This window comes from Dama dama, chromosome 23, assembly GCF_033118175.1.
Source record: "Dama dama isolate Ldn47 chromosome 23, ASM3311817v1, whole genome shotgun sequence".
NCBI lineage: Eukaryota > Metazoa > Chordata > Mammalia > Artiodactyla > Cervidae > Dama > Dama dama.
In genome coordinates, this window is record NC_083703.1 from 54,106,762 (window position 1) to 54,126,632 (window position 19,871).

Sequence of the window (19,871 nt, forward strand, 5' to 3'; positions counted from 1 at the left end):
ACGTGCATAACGCTGAACATAATACTCCCAACAAGAGAAACCCAACAGTCTTCTAGACCAAATGTGTAACAAACAAATAAGATGATGATTGCTCATTTACTCAACAATATACGGTAGGCACCTGACCTGGGGGACGCAGTCCCAAGGCTCACCAATGCCACCCCTACCCTAGGGGAGTAGAGAGTCTGAAGAAGCAGCAATATGACCAGCAGCACCTCAGAAGTGAATGAGGTACCACGGGGAGTGGCCACACAGAGGACTCCAGCCCGGCTCGTGGGAAGAGAAGCTGTCACGCTCAAGACAGGGCTGGCAGGTCTGCCTGGCCTAGGGGTTAAAGTAGCTATGGTGCTCCGACTACATGACGGGGACTCGCGACATCGCCACTGCAGACTGGCAAGACGGTGCTGCCACCCACCCTGGGGACCGAAACCGGGCTCAGAGCCGGCACGCCAACTCCAACCGTCCCGGCACCTCGGGGCAGACGACCTCCCTCGGGTCTGCCCTAATCCAACGTGCTGTTCTTCGCACAAGGATCAGACTGACCCCAAACCATCCCTGCTCTCGTCCTCCCAGTCGCCGTCGGCGGGCACCCCGACCCAGGCCCCTTCCCTCCGCGCGCGGCCCGCTCCAGGCCTCACCCTCGGCCCAGCCCCGGCACGTAGCCGAGAGGGGCGGGCATGCCCAAGAACGGCTTCTTCTTCTTGTTCATGGCGACGGTGACGCCAAAGGCCAATAATAGAAAAGACCCTGGCCCCGGCCAGAGGCGAAACACCACAGAATTCTTTAAGTTCCGCCGCAGGAAGCAATTGCCCCCTGCATCACCCGTGCCCCGGAAGCAGAACGCCATACGACGCAGCCCCGCCCACCATGGATTCCCCGGGCGGAAGTTCATGGAACAAGACTTCCGTCAGCTTCCAGCGGCTCCGGGCCGCGGCTAAGGGGCGGAGACACAGAGTGCACGCGCGGGAGCGCCTGCTCCCGACCCCCGCGGGCGAGCGATGTTTTGCTGAGCTATCTCTGCAAGACCTCCGAACTGAGCAGGGGCGGCCCTGTTTACAGCCTGTTCTCGATGCATTTCTGAGACCTTCCTATACTAGCAGGAACCCATGGGCCCTCTTCTTCCCTAAGCCACACACTTTGCCCTTCAGAATCGCCCTGGCCCTGGGTCAGGGCCTAACGCACCTGAACGGGCTGCAAACCTAGGCCGTTGTGTAGAGCTTGGTGGGTTGTATGTATCGTGATCGCTGTGCCCCCGTGTGCAGTCTACTGCCCTGACTCTCAACACTCAGAATCCTGGGCCCAATTTGGGCCCTTCCCACACCCCCACTATACCCTGAACATTCCCGTGACTCCGGAGAGGCTCAGAACCCAGACCCTTAAGAGTTAATTGATGAAAATAAATGCAGCAGAACAAGCCAGTATGTGAGCTTGGGTGGTCACAACATGTGGGTGAATTCTTTGTGTGTTGGTAGGCACAGATGCAACTCAGACCATCCGTACTCATTTGAGGTGGACATGCAGGACTGTCCTGCATACATGTCTGAGTGTCCATGTGCACCTTTGCTGAGATGGCTGTGGGACATTCTCTGGCCCCCACACATACCTAGGGAGAGCCATCAGGTTGTTGGCAGAGCAAAAAGCTGGTCAGGAGTCTGGCCTTCTACTGGAGGAGGCAGCTGCCAGCCCACCCTGACACTTCTCACTGGAGTTCCGAAGCAAGCACAGTGCTTCTGCCTGCTGCAGCCTCCTCGGAGTTTCTCTCTCCTGCCTGTCCCCAGCCGACCCCTTTTTCACACCACGTCCTGGGCACTGAGTCAGATTCCAGAGCTACAGAAGGCAGGGGAGAGACCCTGCTGTCCTGAAGTTCACAGTGTGGTGTGGGCTGAGACGGTCAAACTGGCTTCTCTGGAGAAACGTGCCCATTCCAAGGGAGACCTCCGTAAAGGTCTGCAGAATGCATGAATAAAGGAATGGGTAAGTAAACTGACATCGGAGAATGGAGGGGAGGGGTGGGTCTGGCCATTGACCTAAGCCCCAGAGGGCAGAGGGTCCCAGGAGAAAGTAGGATACCCTTTCCCCTTTCGGTCCCTGCCTCGGGTGCTCCTGCGGACGCCTGGACGCCGTGCAGCTGCACAGAGTCACTCGTTCTTGGAGTCATGCCCAGGTGCGCACGGCCGCCCCTTGCCCTGGCAGCCGCCCTCCGCGCTCGCAGATCCGCGCGCCGCCGACACCCCTCGGAGCTCCCGGAGCGCGCCCGGCTCTCAGGGCTCGGCGGCAGGTGCCTCGCCGCGCAGACTCGCCGGGCGCGGGGACCGGCTCAGGCGCGGGGCCGGTTGGGGCGGGGCGGCGGCGCGCGTTCCCCGCCGGCCACACGGGCCGCCCTGCGCCCGGCGAGGGGCGTGTGCACCGGCGGGGTACTCGCGGGCCCCATGTTCACGGAGCTGAGAACCAAGCCGAGCCCCCCGCGAGGCCGTGCCGGGGCTGTGCGCGCCGGCTTCGGGGAGCGTCGGGATGTGGATGGTGAGCGGAGCTGGACCGGGGCGCGGGGCTATCGCTGTCTGCGGGCTCTGAGGACCGGAGGGACAGGGGCGGGTCCTAGCGTACTCTAAACGGCCCCCGCGGTCGGAACAGGGGGCGCGTCCCGGCCGAACCGGGTCCCCAATGTCTTTGTCCCGCGCTGAGTCGAGGGCGGGGGTTGCGGGGGCGGCGGTCAGGGCTTGGGGGTCGGCGCGCCCGGGCTTGGGGGAGGTGACCCGCCGGGGCTCCTGTCCCCAGGCTAGCACCGCCCTGCGGTCACCTTTTCCTTCGCGCGTAGTAAATCTCCCTCGGCCCCTGCAGTGGGGCCCAGAGGGGCCCAAGGCCACGGACAGCTCGGGAGCCCCCGCCCCATTTCCTTCTGGAATTCTGACATTGGGGCTGGAAGGGAGGGACGGACAGACTGACGGATGGAGAGCCCTCCCCCGGGGTGGGGAGGAAATGGGCGGGGCCTGGCTGGCCCAAGACAGGTGCAGCGCGGGCAGAGACTTCCAACTGGTTATCCTGCCCAGAGGCCACACCAGGTGAAGCCCTGCGACCCGAGCGCCCATCCCCTCAGGATGCTGGCTTAGAATGAGTCTTCTTTCTCCATACTAGAACCCACCTAGGCTAGGCAGCGGCCACACTGGCCACACCCTCTGTCTGACCCTAGACCTCAAATTTAGAGTTACCGGTGGCCATCCAGTTCCAGAAAGTTGCAGGAATGGGAAGGAAAGAGTGGGAGAAGGATGTGGGTTTCCCTCAGTATTGAAACCTTCTGGGCACATCACCGAAGCCAACCCTCAATGAGGTGAGGAGCTGTGTCTGTCGTAACCAGGGTTTCTCACCCGTCCTGCTGACAGGGTGGGTGGAGGACCCCAGGCTGGGATCCCCATTCTGCCTGCTGAGTCAAGGCCTGGATTCTGGAAAATGGGGCAGGCTGGCCCCTGCTTTCTGTCTGTCCCCAGCGTGCTGTTGACTTGTGGACACCATACATCCATCCGCTCAGTCATTCACAATGTTTCTGGGCATTTCCTGTGTCCAAAGACCTGTGCGAGGCTTTGGGAGGGGCTTGTCCAGGGCTCTGCCCGCCACCCCCACCCCCGACTTGTGTCAGCAACCAACACAGAAATGACCGTAAAACTAAAATGTGATGAGTGTAATGAAGTTGGTGTGGGAAGAGAAAGCAGAAGGTGTCAGCTAAGGTCCCTGAGCACGTGGCTGCAGCCTGCATGTCTGTGCTGACCAGTGCGGGAGTGCCAGGAGCTGCCCTGGGCTGGGGGCCTGCAGGGGATCGGGGGTGGGGGCGGGAGCAGGAACCTTGTGGGCTTGCCCTGAGTTCAGCTTCTTGTTCATGAATCACAGCCAGTGAGCACAGCAGGAAGAGGCTGAGCCTCGAAGGAATGCCAGGGAGGGCTGCAGGGACTGGGTGCCTCTGATGATGTGGGCAGGCAGCCCAGCCATAGGGGTCTCACCACCACACAGGGGCTTCCAGGTTGCTCAGGCCAGCATTTCCTCGCAGGCAAGTCCTGTGTGTGGGCCCTGGTCGGATGTGGCTATGCCATTGAAGGAGGGGTCAGGGCTGACAGGTTAGTGCCTCACCTGGCTCTGAGTGTGAAGCTCCCTGGCAGGCATGTCTCACTCTAATTAAATAGAATCCAACAAGGGACTTCTCTGGTGGTCCAGTGGCTAAGACTCTGTGCTCCCAATGCAGGGGGCCCAGGTTCAATCCTTGGTCAAGGAATTAGATCCCACATGCTACAACTAAGACCCAGCATAGCCAAATTAAAAAAAAAAAAAAAAAAATCCATCCAGCTTGCCAGAGCACAGACTGTGCTTCCCAAAGGTGGTGTCCTGAAGACAGCTCTTGCACACTTCCTTCTGTTTAGCGGACTGGCGAACCCCTAGCTGGGAAAGTGCTTCTCCCCTTCAGTGGAGGGAAGATGGGCGGCGGGAAGCCAGCTCACAGGGAGATGAGCCCCTGTCCTTGACCGCTGTGACCAAGCACCCCTACCCTGCAGCCACTGCCCATTTCAACTTCTGCCGGACCCTCCTGGATCACACGGTGTCGGCCGAGAACATCCCCTGCCCCCTGCCTCGGACACCGGGTACCAGCCTCACGTGGCATGACTCCCGAAGCCAGAGGGCAGCTGGTGGCCGGCCGGTCAAGCTCCTGCAGCAGCCTGGCACCGAGGCCCCCCAGGTACCCACCCACCGACTATACCCACCTCAGCACCTGCCCTGCTTGCCACCTCTCTCCACCAGCCACCCCTCTGCCCACAGGGCCGGCTGTACTCTGACCACTATGGCCTATACCACACGAGTCCGTCGCTGGGTGGCCTGACGAGGCCCGTGGTCCTGTGGAGTCAGCAGGACGTCTGCAAGTGGCTCAAGAAACACTGTCCCCACAACTACCTCGTCTATGTGGAGGCCTTCTCTCAGCACGCCATCACTGGTGCCTGGGGGGTGGGAGCTGGGGTGTGGCAGGGGCATGGGGCTCCTCCCCCATCCCCTCTTTCTCGGTTTCCTCTTCTTCTGGGTCATCATCTCTCCCAGTTCCTCTGTTTCTGCTGTCACCTGGCTTTGCTCTGCTCAGTCTCCATTCATCCTTACCCGCCCTTCACCTCTCTCCCTCTCTTGCCTTGTCTCTTTGAGTCTCTTTCTGAGTCTCTGTCTCTGCCCACCCCACTTATGTTTTCCTCTGTCTCTGCCTTTGCTCTTGAAGCCCCTTGGATGGTGACCTGGGCTCCACCCCTCTCCTCTCCCCTCCCTCACAGGCCGGGCGCTGCTGCGGCTGAATGCAGAGAAGCTGCAGCGGATGGGGCTGGCACAGGAGGCGCAGCGGCAGGAGGTGCTGCAGCAGCTGCTGCACCTGCAGGTGCGCGAGGAGGGGCGGAGCCTGCAGCTGCTCAGCCAAGGTCAGTGGGAGGAGCCAAGAGAGCTGACCTGCTCAGACAGGCCTGGGGGTGGGGGACTGGGCCTGGAGGAGCCCTGGCGTGCAGGGTGGGCACACTGACCTCAGGAGGGTGGCCCGGGACCTCAGTAAGGGCCATCCTGCACCACCTACACAGAGGTGTTGACATGCAGAGGGGACAATGCCAGAGGCCCCCGACTCTCCTTACCCCCATCCACCTCTTAGCTTCCTTCGGAAACATGTCCTAGCTGCTGCCTAGGCTTGAAATCCGGACCCCAGCACTGTGACCGGAGCCTCAGTGAGGAAGAAGCAGAGCTGGCCTCGCAGCCCCTCAGACCCTGCGTGGCCAAGCCTAGCCCAGTGGACAGGTGGGACCAGCATCACCACCGCCAACCATCTCTGGTTGTGCGCTCCGGGCTTGCCTGGGAGTGGGGTGAGCGGGTAGGCAGGGGCTGCCTACCAGGTGGGGTCCTTCCTACCAGGACCTGAGCCCAGGCCCACCCCCTGGTGCTGCTGGCAGCATGCAGGGCAGCCACCTGGAGCCAGAGCAGATTTTGACATCCCCCCAGACTCCCAGGGAGCCTGTTTATTTATATTCCCTTCACCCGCGTTGATGTCCGTCCTCCACTGCCTGCTGAGTCATGCGTCTTCTAGGCACCCTGCCCTCTCCCAGGGCCAGAGGTCTGCCCCTTGCCCCATTCACACCCTTCCCCAGCCCTGAGAGGACTGCCCTCACAGGTGGGATGAACTGCCAAGGCTCCCTTTGGTGTGTGCCCCTCCCCTGTTCCCACCCAGAGAGTGGTCATCAGCACAGGTCCAGCCAGGCACCATGTCAAGTGCTCTCACTCATTTCTGAAACCCTTACTATGTTCCATCTACTCATGGGGACTGGGACTCACACCCAAGACCTGACAGACACAAGGAGGACCACACCCAGCACCAATACCAGGCTCAGCTATGTCCTGGCCTTAGGTTGCGGAATGGCTCTCTCCTCCCAGGGTCATAGAGACTGCCTTCCAGGCTTAATCATGGGTGGGCATTCCAGGAAACCTGGATCCACACAAGAGCTGTCTTGACAGTAGCACCCCCTGCCCACCCAGGGGAGACCCAGCCAGTGTGCAACCATGAATGGAGACCCATGCAACCATTCAGTGGGTCAGAGGGCCCCAGATTTGGGACTGGTGCAGCCGAGCAGAGGGAGAGCTAGGGTGGTCCCGAGAGCCCCCACCTCTTGTTCCTCTGTCCACTCACTCCCCTAGGGGACTCTGAAAACCTCGGGTCAGTTGGTGCTGAGCCATGAGCCCCCAAGCTGTGCCCTGAGCTGGCCTCAAGATGGGAAGTTGGTTGTTGCAGGTCTCACATGGAATGTGAACAACTGGCCTGGTGCCTCCCACCCTGTGCACCCATCATGGAAAGCCCCTCGTCCTTCTCAGCTCCCCTGAATATCCCTAGCCATCTCTTGCCATCATGACATGATCCTTTCCAGGGATCCTTCCTCTTTCCCCTAGTGCCTCCTTGTCTTGCCCCCTCAACCTCACTGTGCTCCTGTCTCGTCTTCGTTGTTTTGCGTTTTTCTATTCTGACAAAAGAATCAGAAATAAACTTGGTTCTCAAGTGCCCGGAGTGTGGTGTCTGACTGAGACTATCCAGGCATGTGGGGGTACTGCTCAGAGTCTTGGTAGGGGGCACAAGCCTGGGCCTGGGAGGAGGGGGTGCCCTGAGCACCTGCCTCTAGCTGGGGCCACTAGGGGGCAGTGGTGTCCCACCCTGGCTGAGCACCTGTTTACCCCAAGACCCTGTCTGCCTTGACTGCCAGGTGGGCTGCGCCCAGATGCAGACACAGGTGTGTTAGGTTCCTAGAGCTGCCTTAACAAATGACCACAACGAGGAGGCTTAACACAACAGAAACGAGCTTTCTCATTGCACTACAGGCCACAAGTCTGAAATCCTTGGGCAGCACTCCTTCCAGGACTCAGGAAAGAACACCTCCTTGTCTCTCTCAGCTTCTAGGGGCTGCCCCAGGGGATCCCTGGGCTCATGGACACACCATTCCATCCTGAATTCTGGGGTCCCATCACCTCTATGTCAAATCTCCCTCCTACAGGGACACTTGTCTTGAGAGGTAGGGCCCACCTGGATAAGCCAGGATCATCTTGTCATCTCAAGATCCTTAACTTAATCACATCTGCAAAACCCTCATTCTAGATAAGGTCCCACTCATGGGTTCCAGCGACCTCAAATGACTGTCTTTTGGGTTCCCATTTAGCCCCTCACACAAGGTAATGCCCTGACATAAGAAACACGCGGGTCACAGTACATGCCCCCATACGTACCCACACAGCAACCAGACACACACAAATACTAACAGAGAGGCCCCTGAAGCCTGGACACATAGGCACCAACACAGAGACACATAGACACCTGAGTCCAGATGTACAACACAGTGACACACAGGGTCCCAGCATCCTGTGACCTCCTAACACACAGAAAACACCAGGCACAGTGCACCCCACACACACAATACACACGACATCACATGTTGCCCTGTGGCCTGGACACACATTCACTGAGACCTGGCCAACCATTTGGGTCCTAACATGCAACGGACATCTTTCCCACCTAGCATGGGACACAGACACACCCTGACAACCTGATGGCTTGACACACGTGGTCACGCAGACACACACCTACACAGAGGTGTTGACATACCACACACGCAGACTTACATGGGGAAAGCTATAGCCTTGGACGCACCTCAGGGCATACACAGTGACTACCTCCCAAAATCCTGCAGGTCATGACCCTGGGGTGGGCACAGTGAACTAAAGAGGGATCACCCAGGCCTCTCTGGCTCTGATTTCCAAGGGAAGGACTGACTGACCCCCCCAACAGAGAGCTCCGCCCTGTTTCTGCCCCAGAGTGGACATGCCTTGAGAGAAGCAGCTCCAAAGGGTCCCTGGGAGAAGAGAATGCACATCTGCCCATGAGCTTTGTGCCCTGCCCACAAGTGCAGCCGCACCTGCTCCAGTGTGGACAAGCAGAGGAGGTGGAAAGGGCCTCAGGGAAAAGGGAGCTCCTTGTGCCTCCGGTTCCAAACATTCCTCTACTCCACTTCATTCATTCCAAGTCGTGGTGAGGTGGGTGCCCTGTCACATCCAGATCTGATACCAGCAGCCCCAGGGCACAGAGGAGCAAGGCACTGGTGGCTGGTCTAGGACCACCCCCCAAATTAGTAAGAGGATGATCAGCAACTCTAAGAAAGCCCACAGGCCTCAAACTGCTCCAGCACTGCCAGGAGCCAGGCCATTCCCCGAGGGTGGCCACAGGCAGACGTGGTTACAGGGCTGACTGGAAAAGAGGCTGGATCCTGCTTGGCAGGCCCAAAGCCCCCGGGGCCAGGAGTTCAAGGTCCCAGAAGAGCCCGGCCTTCATGGCCACACCTTCCCAGGGCCGGTTCGTAGAGATGCCTAATCGCTTCCATCCGTGCGCGCTGGGTTTGGGGCAGCACCCAGCGCCCCACCGTGCCTCAGTTTACCCCAGTGTCTGAAAACCGCCTCCAGCCCGACAGAGGCGTCACTGGCCACTTTGCCCTGGCGGCCCAGCCCACGCAGGGGACCAACAGGCAGCGGGGCTAGGGAATGGCCGAACAGGCCCCCTCCCCCGATCCGTCTCTCCCGTCGCGGAATAGCAGCAGGAATACCGCGAGAGTTCGCCCCCTCCCCCCAACAGTAAAACTGTCAAAGGTGGGAGGGGCGGGAGCGCGCATGTGCGCAGCGCGGCGCGCAGCCTGCGCCGCCTGGACCCTGCGCCCCTCGCCCCGCGCCCCGGCCCGGCCCGGCCCCGGCCTGCGCCCGGCCCCGGCCTGCTGGGCGCCGCAGGTAAGCGCCCCGCCGCGCCCTCGGCCGCGCCCCCGAGCGGCCCCCGCGCTGGCCGCGCCCCCGACCCTGACCCCGCGCTCAAATCGGGGGGGCCGGGCCCCGAGCCCCCGCCCGCCGCCCCCGCCGCGCCCGGACCCCCGCTCCTCTCCCCGCGCCCGGCGTTGGCGCCGCGTCCCTGCCTCCTCCTTCTCCAGAAAAAGTCGCCATTTTGGTTCACTGCCTTTGGGCCCCCCCCCACCCCCAGGCTCGCGGGATCGGCCCTTCCGGGGCCAGGCCGGGCCCGCACCCGCCGCAGGTGACAGGTGGGTGGCGAGGCCAGCCTCCAGGTGTGCGTCCCCTGGACGGCCTCATCCGCGCGCCCGGGCCTAGGCCGGGGTCCCGGGCTGAGCGGCCTGGACCGCGGTCCCGCCTCCAGCGTCGCCTGCGGTCAGCGCGTGGCACTCCTTTCCACCCCAGTGAGGGTCCCACCTCTGCGACCCTGCTGGCTCCTCAGGGAGGGTAGAAGCCCGTTCTCCTCCTGGAGCGCTAGTCACAGGCCTTGGATGGAAGGAGGGTCTCTGCCTCCTAGGCCAGCTCTGGCCCCCGACCACCCAACTCTGAATTCTTCACCCAGGCTGGAGGAGGACTGGAAAGGCCGGGCTCAGCAGGTACCCACACCACTGGCTGCTGGGGTCATCGTGGGGTTGGGGTGACTGCTATTGGGTTGTCTCTTTGGAAACATCAGTGTGAGCACTTCCCAGAGAAGTTTGTTTAGAGCCCTCTGGACCCTTACCCGCCTCCCTCACGCCCTGGATACAGGCCACCCTGTGGCCATGGATAGTGACTGCCCTGATCTTTGACCTCAGCCTGCCTAGAGGGCCTCTGGACCTCCTAGGCATAGCAGATCCTTCTGTTTTCTTCTGACAGAAGTTAGTGAGGGGACATTCCTGGTGGTCCAGTGGTTAAGACTTCACACTTCCAACTCTGGGGACTCAGGGTCCATCCTTGGTTGGGGAACTAAGATCTCACATGCCATGAGGCATGACCTGAAAAAAACAAAAAGAAAGAAGTTAGTTAGAAATATCAGGGGAGGGATCACCTGCCCACACAGCCCTACAATCTTCTGTGGCCTTGAGAGTCCCTGTGGGAGGACCCACTGGACTGGACTCAGAGTTGCCCCAGCCTTCAGAGTCTGTGGTCTCTGGCGTGGGGCTGGTGGGCCTGTAGGTTGGAGACAGAGCATTTCTTGAGGGTGGAGTCAAGGAGGCCAGTCATGTGAGGAGTGGTGGAGGGGTCCAGCATGAGGTGTCCATCTGGTTGGAGGGGCTGCGGCTGGAAACGAGGTGGAGCAGAGGCTCTGGGAGGGCAGCTCTGCTGGCACAGGGACTGGAGAAGGTATGTGTGCAGCTAGGGAGGGCGGGGGCCCTTAGCGCCCACCTTGGCTGTTTAGACTGTGTCCTGGGGAGAAGAATGCAAGGGTGTAGGCTCAGGTCCCAAGCATGGCCTTGGGTCTGGGCGGGGCTGTGGGGGAAGGTGTTCCTAGGTGCCAGGCCAGCACAGCTGTGACCCGCAGCCACACTGGTGTCATAACTGGCCCCCGAGGGGTGTCCTTGGCCTCCCTTCCCTGGGGTTCTCTGGGGTGGTGTGTCTGGAGACAGGGAGCCCCCTGGAGCAGGTGAGGGTCTCAGGACAGGGCGAGATTGTTCCAAGTTGATGGTGTCTCCTGGCCATCCAGGGAAACTTTGGCTGGGCAGCCCCTCCCCTAAACCAGAACTAATCCCCCCCCACCCCCAACCTTTCCCTTGTGACTAAAAGCACAGGCTAGCAGGCTCCCCCTCCTCAGGCTAGAGCAAGGGCCTGTCTGGGGGTGGGATCAAGGGCAGCCCATTTTCAGGTCCTGATTGGACCCGGCGGGTCTGTCCACTTGCTCTGCAGAGATGACCGATCCCTTTTGTGTTGGAGGAGGCCGCCGGGTCCCAGGATCCAGCAGGAGCGGGCCTGGGAAGGATGGCAGCCGGAACGAGGTCCGACTTCCTGTGCTCCATGAGCCCCCAAAGCTGGGTAAGAGGAGGCGGCCAGTGGTCCTGGGCAGCCAGTGCTGGGTGTAGGCCTCCCTGGATGTCAGGCTCCTGGGTGCCCAGCCTGGCCTCCTGAGAGGCTTCCTGGGGAGGGGGCAGCTGGGTCCCAGGGTTCCTGACCAAAGCGGACCACAGCCTCCTGCCTCCCTGTCTCCGTGAGTGCAGGGGACATGAGGCTCATTCCAGGCAGGACCAGCCCCCCGGCTGGCGGACGAGGCTGCGGGGAATGCGTTTTCTGAGCCTTGATGTGTCGTGTGCTGCAGGGCTCCCAGTGGTCCGGGCTGGGCAGACGGTGCCCAGCCAGGCCGCACTCTGCTTTGACCTGGAAAGTCCAGCTGGCGACAGGACGGAAGGGAAGAAAAAGGGGCGTCCAAAAGCCGAGAATCAGGCACTCCGAGACATTCCCGTGAGCTCCCTGAGGGCTGGGTGGGCTCTTGCGAGGTGTGCCTGGAAGCCCACTGCCTTGCCGGGCTTGCCTGCTGTGGGTCTAGCACTGAGCCATCTGCCCGCATCTGCCTGCTGCTCCGTGCACGAGGGCTTCGAGACGGGGCCCAGTGGACCACGTGTGGGGATCCTGCAGGCCTCGGGACAGTACTGAGTCTGGGGCTGGCTGGTAGAGGCCTGGGTGACTGCAGGGTCAGCAGCCTGGCCTTTCCCACGCCTAGCTCTCCCTGATGAACCAATGGAAAGACGAGTTCAAGGCGCACTCGAGGGTAAAGTGTCCAAACGCCGGGTGCTGGCTGGAATTTCCCAGCATCTACGGGCTCAAGTACCACTACCAGCGGTGCCAAGGGGTAAGGGACTGCAGCCTGGGGAAGGGAGGCCTGGGGCCCACCCTGCCCTGGCTCTTGGCTCGGGAGTGTCCGTGTCTGCCCTCTCCACCCAGGGTGCCATCTCAGAAAGGCTGACCTTTCCCTGTCCCTTCTGTGAGGCTGCATTTACCTCCAAGACCCAGCTGGAGAAGCACCGAATTTGGAACCACATGGACCGACCCCTGCCTACCCCCAAGCCTGGGCCAGTCAGCCGGCCAGTCACTGTCAATCGGCCGGTTGGGGTTAGCAAGCCCATTGGAGTAAGCAAACCTGTCACTATCAGCAAGCCCATTGGCATCAGCAAGCCAGTGACAGTCAGCCGGCCCGTGCCAGTCTCCAAACCAGTGACAGTCAGCCGACCTGTGCCAGTCACCAAACCAGTGACGATCAGCAGGCCCGTGCCGGTCACTAAAGCTGTCCCGGTCACTAGGCCCATGCCAGTCAACAAGCCTATACCAGTCACCAAATCTGTACCAATTGCCAAGCCAGTGACAGTCAACAAACCGGTGCCAGTCACTAAGCCAGTGACCATTAACAAGTCGGTGCCGATGACAAAGCTTGTAACAGTTACAAAACCCGTGCCAGTTGCGAAGCCAGTGACGGTCAGTAGGCCCATTGTGGTCAGTAAGCCAGTGACGGTCAGCAGGCCCATTGCCATCAGCAGACATACACCACCCTGCAAGGTGGTGCTGCTGACCAAGTCTGAGAACAAAGCTCCTCGGGCTGCAGGGAGGAGCAGCGGTAAGAAAAGGTATGGGGGCTCCTGCTGGGTTGGGACTGGGTGTTCCCAGGGCAGTCCAGGGGTAACAGGGCCCAGAGAAGGCCCTCCTGTCTTTACTCCTTGCTCCCTGCAGGACTGCGGATGGCCTGGACGCCTGCCCCATCCCGCCCAAGCACGCGAGGCCAGAGAACGGGGAATACGGCCCGGCCACCCCGGAGCAGAGCTCGGCCTTCCAGCTGAGCACAGACCCCAGTAGCAGCCCCCTTTCTCTGGGCAGCAGGCCCTCAGGGGGCAAGGAGGTGCCGAGGGCTCCAGGTCCCGGGTCCCCACCTGAGGAGGGTGCAGAGCGCATAAAGCACAGTAAGATGGGATTGGGAGGCAGCGGCCAGGGTGAGGCCAGCAGACAGCCGGCCTGAGCTTACCAGTGGTTATTTAACCAGAGTCTTGGCCTCTGTTTTCTCTCTCCTGAGTCAGGAAGGAAACAGAAAACACCCAAGAAGTTTACGGGTGAGCAGCCGTCCATCTCAGGGACTTTTGGACTCAAAGGTGAGGCCTAGACTAGCCAGGCATCCTTGGGGCCGGACACGTGCTGTGGCCACACCCTCAGCCCACACCTACCTTCCCTGCCTGTGCACACAGGGCTGGCCAAGGCAGAAGACAAAGCCCGCATCCATCGGGCCAAGAAACAGGAGGGTCCAGGCCCTGAGGACACGCGGAAGAAGGGGCCAGCCCCCACCAGCACTGTCAGCAAGGATGTGCCGGCTCCTATGACCCACCCAGCCGCAGGTAGGGGCTGCTGAGTGGTGAGGCACAGGCCAAGTCTTGACAATGGGGGCAGATCCTGAGCCATGGGGACGGGGACTGAGTGTGGGCTTTGGGTTCTGTGCTTGGCGTTAAGGTCATCTGGGAGCTCCTGCCCCTCACCTGAGGCCCTGGCCTTGCCCTGCAGGTGGCCCTGAGGAGCAGTGGCAACGGGCCATCCACGAACGGGGGGAAGCTGTCTGCCCCACCTGCAATGTGGTCACCCGCAAGACCCTCGTCGGGCTTAAGAAGCACATGGAAGTGTGTCAGAAGGTAGGGCTGCCCCTTGGCTCGGGAGGGGAGGCACCCCAGGACCGACCTCTCACCAGCATGCCCGTCTGCAGCTGCAGGATGCACTGAAATGTCAGCATTGCCGGAAGCAGTTCAAGTCCAAGGCCGGCCTCAACTACCACACCATGGCTGAGCACAGCACCAAGGTATTCCCCCGGGCCCAGCTGCCGTCCATGCTGCCCACTGGCCGCGGGTCTCCTTCCCCCCCACCTGCCCAGCTCTGACCACTGGCCTCTCACTAGCACAGCTTAGTGGCTCCCGTGCCTGACTAGGGACGTCTGTGGCCCCGGGCAGGGGCGGGCCCCGTGGTGGCGGGGGCACTGAGGCTGGCCTGCCCCTCAGCCCTCTGATGCCGAGGCCTCGGAAGGGAGCGAGCAGGAGGAGCGGGAGCGGCTGCGGAAGGTGCTGAAGCAGATGGGCCGATTGCGCTGCCCCCAAGAGGTGAGTGGGCCCACGGGTGTGGATGCCAGGTGGATGTGGCCTGGCTGCTCACCACACTCACCTGCCCCCTGGAACCCCAGGGCTGCGGGGCTGCCTTCTCTAGTCTCATGGGCTACCAGTACCATCAGCGACGCTGCGGAAAGCCACCCTGCGAAGTGGAGACCCCATCCTTCCCCTGCACCCACTGTGGCAAGCCCTACCGCTCAAAAGCAGGCCATGACTACCACGTGCGCTCAGAGCACACAGCCCCGGTGAGTGGCCACAGCCTGGGCACTCATTCCTCAGGCACCTGCCCTGTGGGCTCGCTCTTTCCTCCTGGGGGACTGGTGTGTCAGGGGAATGAACCTGTGATGGGCATCTGTGTCCCCAGCCTGCTTCCTCCTGTGTTCTCTGTGTGGCACATGCCATGTGACTCATCAGCTCACCCAGCCTCCCCCTCCACAGCCCCCTGAGGAGCCCTCCGACAAGGCCCCTGAGTCTGAGGACCCGCTGGGTGTGGAGCGGACTCCCAGCGGCCGTATCCGCCGCACGTCGGCCCAGGTCGCTGTGTTCCACCTGCAGGAGATCGCAGAGGACGAGCTGGCCCGAGACTGGACCAAGCGGCGGATGAAGGATGACCTGGTGCCTGAGACTGCACGGGTGAGCCCTCCTCCCTGTCTCGGAGCCTAAGGCCCCCGGGAGGAACTTGGGCAGTCCACCTGCCTCCTGGGTGCAGACCTCCCATCTGTGGAGGGACATGTCTGGGTCACCACCAGCTCACTCTGTCAACTGCTGTGTCTGTAGCTCAACTACACACGGCCGGGCCTTCCTGTGCTGAACCCCGAGCTGCTGGAGGCATGGAAGAATGAGGTCAAGGAGAAAGGCCATGTCAACTGCCCCAACGATGTGAGCTGGGCAGGCTGGGCAGGCGTGGGAGCTCTGGGACTCAGGACAGAGGGCCCAGGGCTGGCCTTGGGGGGAGACTTCCATGTGGCCGGAGTTTCTTAGGCAGAGAGGCCTTGACCTCAGCCCTAGCAGCTCAGCCTGCCACACCCTCTGACTCCTGGGATCACACCCACCCACCTGCCTCAGATGGGCCCCAGGTCCCCTGGGCTGGGCAAGGGGTGCATGGTGGTCAGTGGGCTCCTGCTGGAGAGCCTGCCCCCACAGTCACCTCCCACCCCCAGTGCTGTGAAGCCATCTACTCCAGCGTGTCCGGCCTCAAGGCCCACCTGGCCAGCTGCAGCAAGGTCAGTGCCCAGGCCCTCCCCTCAGCTGTGTGCTCGGTGCTCCCAGCTGCTCCCCAGGGCCCCATACATCCTGTGTGTCCCCCTGGCCCTTTGGGGTTCAGAGCCAACACAGCCCAGGACACTGTCCCCCCAGCCTCAGCCCAGCCGTAAGTCAGTCAGTTCTGGTTGGTCCTGTTTATGGGCTCTTCATCTGTGTTGATACAGGTGGGTGGTCGACCCAGGCTTGGGGCTGGCACCCTCGGCAATGGGCTGTGACCCTTCCCTGGAGCACCTGCCTCTTGCCACCCTCGCTGTGCTCCCCTGCAGCCAGGGCACCTTGGTGGTCCTGTCACAGCAGCCTTGTGGGTCTGTGAAGCCCACCCAGTGGGCACCCATCCAGACAAACCTCACAAGTGCGGGGGTCCCGGCTGCATCTGGGAACTTCTGGTCCTCCAAGGGCCAGGGTGGGGGCCAACCTCTGGGGGTTGGACTGCCGTGTGCCTTACAGGGGGACCACCTGGTGGGGAAGTACTGCTGTCTGCTGTGTCCCAAGGAATTCAGCTCCGAGAGCGGCGTCAAGTACCACATCCTCAAGACCCACGCGGAGGTGCGGCTGGATGGACTGGCCCCGTGGAGGGGCAGAGGAGGGGGTTGGGATGACGGCTCTTGTTGCCTTTGCTTGAGCAAGTTGCCACTGTTGAGAAAGCTTCTGGTTTCTCTGCAGCGTGGCTTCCCTGGAAGCTTGGGTGCCCGAGACCCTAGGGCCCCTCTGTTCTGCCTTCCAGCGTCCCAAACCCCAGGGTCTCCACTGCTGCTTCTTTCCTCAGAACTGGTTCCGCACTTCGGCAGACCCACCTCCCAGACACAAGGGCATGGACTCCCCTGTGCCCAGGAAAGAGAAGAGTCCAGCCGGCGGGAAGAAGCGGGGCCGCAAGCCCAAAGAGCGGCCCTCTGAGGAGCCAGCCCCCGGGACACCTCCCCACCAGGACGACTGGCCCCCAGCAGGCAGAGACAGGGGGGCCCGGGGCTCCACTGGCCGGAAGGTGGGAGCCGGCAAGGCACCCGAGAAGTGAGCTTGGAGCCTGGCAGGTGGGTGGGGCCCGTCCCCACACTGGCCCGGCCCCTGTGTCCAGGGTGGGGCACCAGAGCCTCCTTCCCTCCAGGTCTCCACCCCTACCCCACCTGTTTGTCTGTCCAGCAGCGGTGGGCAGTCCTCTCCTCCCTGAAGGCAGCCTCTTCCCATGCAGGCTGCCGCAGGAGGCCCTGGGCTTGGGCTCCCGGGAGGGCTGGGCAGCTGGGGAGTGCAATAGTCTGGGGGGACCATCACAGGCGGTGGGGGAAGGGCTATAGCCTGGGCTTCAGGTGCCGGGCACTGCGGAGTAGGCAGATGGCCTTCTGGCCCTTGGCACATGAGCTCCATGCCCCATATGCTTTGAGCCCAAGGCTCAGGGGGTCCCTGGGTAGCCCGTTGTTCTGGGCCGATGAGGATACCTGAGCGGCCTCGCCTCTTGACCCGACACTGGAACCCCAGCACCCCCAGCTACCTCCCAGGACAGACCCCAAGTCCGACAATTACCGTGCTGACCTGATGGCCCACCCCACCCCTGCCCCGCTGCCTTCTGGTTCCTGCACTTCTGCGCTCTACCTCTCTAGGCCCACCCTCCCTTGCTGTGCAACCCCTGCTGTGCTCAGGCCCCTGCCCCACCGGCCTGTGTCCATCGTGATGGGGGAGGCTGTCTTGCTCCACTGTCTGTAGTAGTGCTCCCTGCTTGAGGCCAGCAGAGGCTCTTCTGCCATCGCAGAACTGCTGAGCAGGGCTGAGGGGCTGCGTGAAGTGAGCTCTGGCCTCAGCCTCCAGCTTCGCTAATGCTACTGGCCTAGATCACATAGCCCAGTGGATTTAGGGAGGGCCAGTCTGGGTTCCAGGGTCACCTGGGGCCCACAGGCCTGTGGAGTGGGGACCTGGGGCCTGGCTTACGTAGTGACCACTGTGGGAAGCAGCCTGTCTGCTGGCCTGGGTTGACCCATGGCCAAGCTCCCGTGGGAGCCTCCTTCCTCCTTTTTTACCTGCTCCTTCATTTCTGGTTGTGTGGCCTTTTGATGTGAGAGCCGAAGGCCAGGGGGGGAACTTGGCCGAGGTCACATAAGTTGGTGGCAGCGCCAGGGCTCTGTCTTGGCTCCCTTCGGTGCCCTGAGGACAGCGAGGTCTGTAGGTTGGGTCAAGTGGAGTCCAGGGCACTGAGGATGCAGCCAAACCTTCCTCCCATGGCATTGCTGGGGCAGAGAGGGTTTCAGAGCTGTAGGTTTGGACGGAGGCTGTTTTCTACTGGGGGGTGGGGGTGGGCTGAGGGCTTGGCCTTGCCGATCCTGGATGATGTGAATTTTGATATTTGCTTGTGTGCGTGTGTCTCCTGGGTGTAGTGGATGCCAGTCTCGTTGCTGTGACAAGTAACAAACCTTTTTTTTAATTCTGTTTTTTATACAAAAACTCACCACAATCTAACATTTTGGTGCTAAGGGTTTCCTGGTGCCGACAGTGGATCTAGGGGCTGGGCTGGGGTCCCTCCCCTGCTCAGGGAGGCAGTGCTAACTGGGCATGCCTGCCCCCAGGCTCCTGTCCCCATCCCACCCCTGGAGAGGAGGGTCCAGTGTGGGCTCAGCTCTCCTCACCCTGCACCAGGGAGACGGCTGCCAGGAGGCTTGGGGGCCGAGGCGCTATACTGCCTGTCTCTAGCTTCTTCGCTTGGCTGGAGTGCTCTGACCCTGGGCAGTCCTGGCCTGTGTGCTAGGGAGGGGATGTGGAAATGTGGACTCCCCCTACTCACACACACCTGATCTGATCGGCAGGTAGAGGCCTGGACAGGGGCAGGAAATCCAGCATCAAACATTGAGGCAGGCAGTACAGCTTCAGGCAGGAGGGCTTTCCTTCCTGTATTCCTGTGTGTCGCTGGTGTATGGCTGGTGGAGGTAGAGGTGGGTGGGCAGCCACTGGAGGGGCAGCTGTGGGAGGGTGCCGGGAAATAGGCGCTGGTGGGGCCCCACCTGCACTTTGTCCTTGTCATCGATGGGAGGAGGTTGGACCTCAGCACCTTCGCAGGGGATGGCCGCCTGGCCGGCCTCTCAGGTACTTGGCCCTTGGGGAGTGGGGGCTGGTTTCGGTTGGGGGATGAGTTTCACTGTCACCCCTGCCGTCCACGTGCGATCTCTGATGTGGGAACCTCACCGGACGTGTGGGAAGAAGTGGGGTCCTGGGTAACTTGATGTTTAGCACTTTAACCCCCTTCTTTGTCTTTAAGGTGTGGGGACTGCTGGGTGGGGACCCCTTTCTCCTCTTCCCCTCCCCGCACATCCATGCTCTGGCTGGTGGGTGGCAGTGACAAGCTGGTCTGTACAGCCCTCCTCCCACTGCAGTGGAGCCCTTGGTGGCTTGGTGGAATCTGTCTACGTCCCATTCTGGTGGGAGTGCAGCCAGGTAGTCACCTAGCCTTGATTGACACCTTCAGTGAGAGGGACCCAGTGGCAGACAACCCCCTCCGTGTGGTGGGCATGGACCCTGCCTGAGACCCCAGGCCCAGGGCACAATGCCAGGTCCCTTTCTAAAGATCTACCTCTGGCCCAGCCCACCCCCCTTGCCCTGAGAACAGGAAAGGGTTGACTCAAGGGACCGAAACTTCACACAAAATAGGATGCACTTTTTTTTGCTCATGCAAGGGCAGATGAGTGTCCCCTGGTGTGACTGATGGCCCTCCCGGCTGTAGCCCCCTCCTGTCCCTCTGGTTTGGAAGGGAAAGAATGGGTGCACCCTGACCCACAGAGGGGAGGGCTGTCCCTGTGTGTTGTCCTCTGTGGGCCCCAGGCAGCTGTCCTGAAGGCCTGGGGATCTGGGGGAGCCAGCACCTCCTGCCAGTACTTTGGGTTTCTTGGTTTGGGTTTTTTAATGCCAGTTCTCCGTATTAAGTGCATTTTGAAAGAGAGGTTCCAGCTATCACTTGTAACCATATATATACATATATATTCTATCTACAAAGTGTTTATTTGCAAGATGTTTTTGACAGTGAGCTCGGGCCCTGCCCGCCTTGTGACCATCTGTCCCTGGTCCTCGTCCCCGCCCAGGTCCCGGGAGTGGCTTGGGGCGGGCCATCAACTGTATGTATTAAAAATGACTGTATCAAATAAATGTTTATTGATTTTTTTTCAGCGGTTTTGTGCAGCCAAGTTTGTGGTAAAGCGTGGG

The 19,871-nt window shown here is 61.3% G+C and overlaps 3 protein-coding genes across 8 annotated transcripts in view; 2 read left to right on the forward strand and 1 right to left on the reverse strand.

Moving 5' to 3' along the window:
* The window catches only part of PRPF6 (pre-mRNA processing factor 6), a 34,242-nt gene extending 33,409 nt beyond the window's left edge, over window positions 1–833 (reverse strand). Inside the window, exon 1 of the mRNA XM_061126796.1 lies at window positions 639–833. Within this exon, the coding sequence (XP_060982779.1) occupies window positions 639–709 (71 nt within the window). The 5' untranslated portion in view covers window positions 710–833. The remainder of the gene's footprint in view (window positions 1–638) is intronic.
* A 1,543-nt stretch (window positions 834–2,376) lies between these two features.
* Window positions 2,377–7,006, forward strand: SAMD10 (sterile alpha motif domain containing 10). Of its 6 annotated transcripts, XR_009690082.1 has the most exons (6): window positions 2,377–2,520; window positions 4,536–4,717; window positions 4,798–4,969; window positions 5,292–5,432; window positions 5,677–5,796; window positions 6,688–6,713. XR_009690082.1 is itself a non-coding variant. In XM_061126799.1 (5 exons), exons 1-5 carry the CDS (start codon window positions 2,430–2,432, stop codon window positions 6,695–6,697), a joined length of 1,038 nt encoding a protein of 345 aa, XP_060982782.1. In that variant the 5' UTR covers window positions 2,377–2,429; the 3' UTR covers window positions 6,698–7,006. The 6 variants fall into 6 exon arrangements, 5 of the variants coding, with proteins under 5 accessions (XP_060982782.1, XP_060982784.1, XP_060982786.1 ...); XM_061126799.1 differs by having other exon boundaries at window positions 4,798–5,432; window positions 6,688–7,006; XM_061126801.1 differs by having other exon boundaries at window positions 5,654–7,006.
* Window positions 7,007–9,262: 2,256 nt separating this feature from the next.
* On the forward strand, window positions 9,263–19,834 carry ZNF512B (zinc finger protein 512B). Its single transcript, XM_061126797.1, has 18 exons — window positions 9,263–9,306; window positions 9,920–9,953; window positions 11,221–11,346; window positions 11,627–11,769; window positions 12,029–12,157; window positions 12,250–12,926; window positions 13,030–13,256; window positions 13,371–13,442; window positions 13,536–13,682; window positions 13,846–13,970; window positions 14,042–14,134; window positions 14,331–14,429; window positions 14,510–14,680; window positions 14,874–15,068; window positions 15,213–15,314; window positions 15,596–15,658; window positions 16,146–16,244; window positions 16,465–19,834. Exons 3-18 carry the CDS (start codon window positions 11,223–11,225, stop codon window positions 16,708–16,710), a joined length of 2,712 nt encoding a protein of 903 aa, XP_060982780.1. The 5' UTR covers window positions 9,263–9,306; window positions 9,920–9,953; window positions 11,221–11,222; the 3' UTR covers window positions 16,711–19,834.
* The last annotated feature ends 37 nt before the right edge of the window (window positions 19,835–19,871 follow it).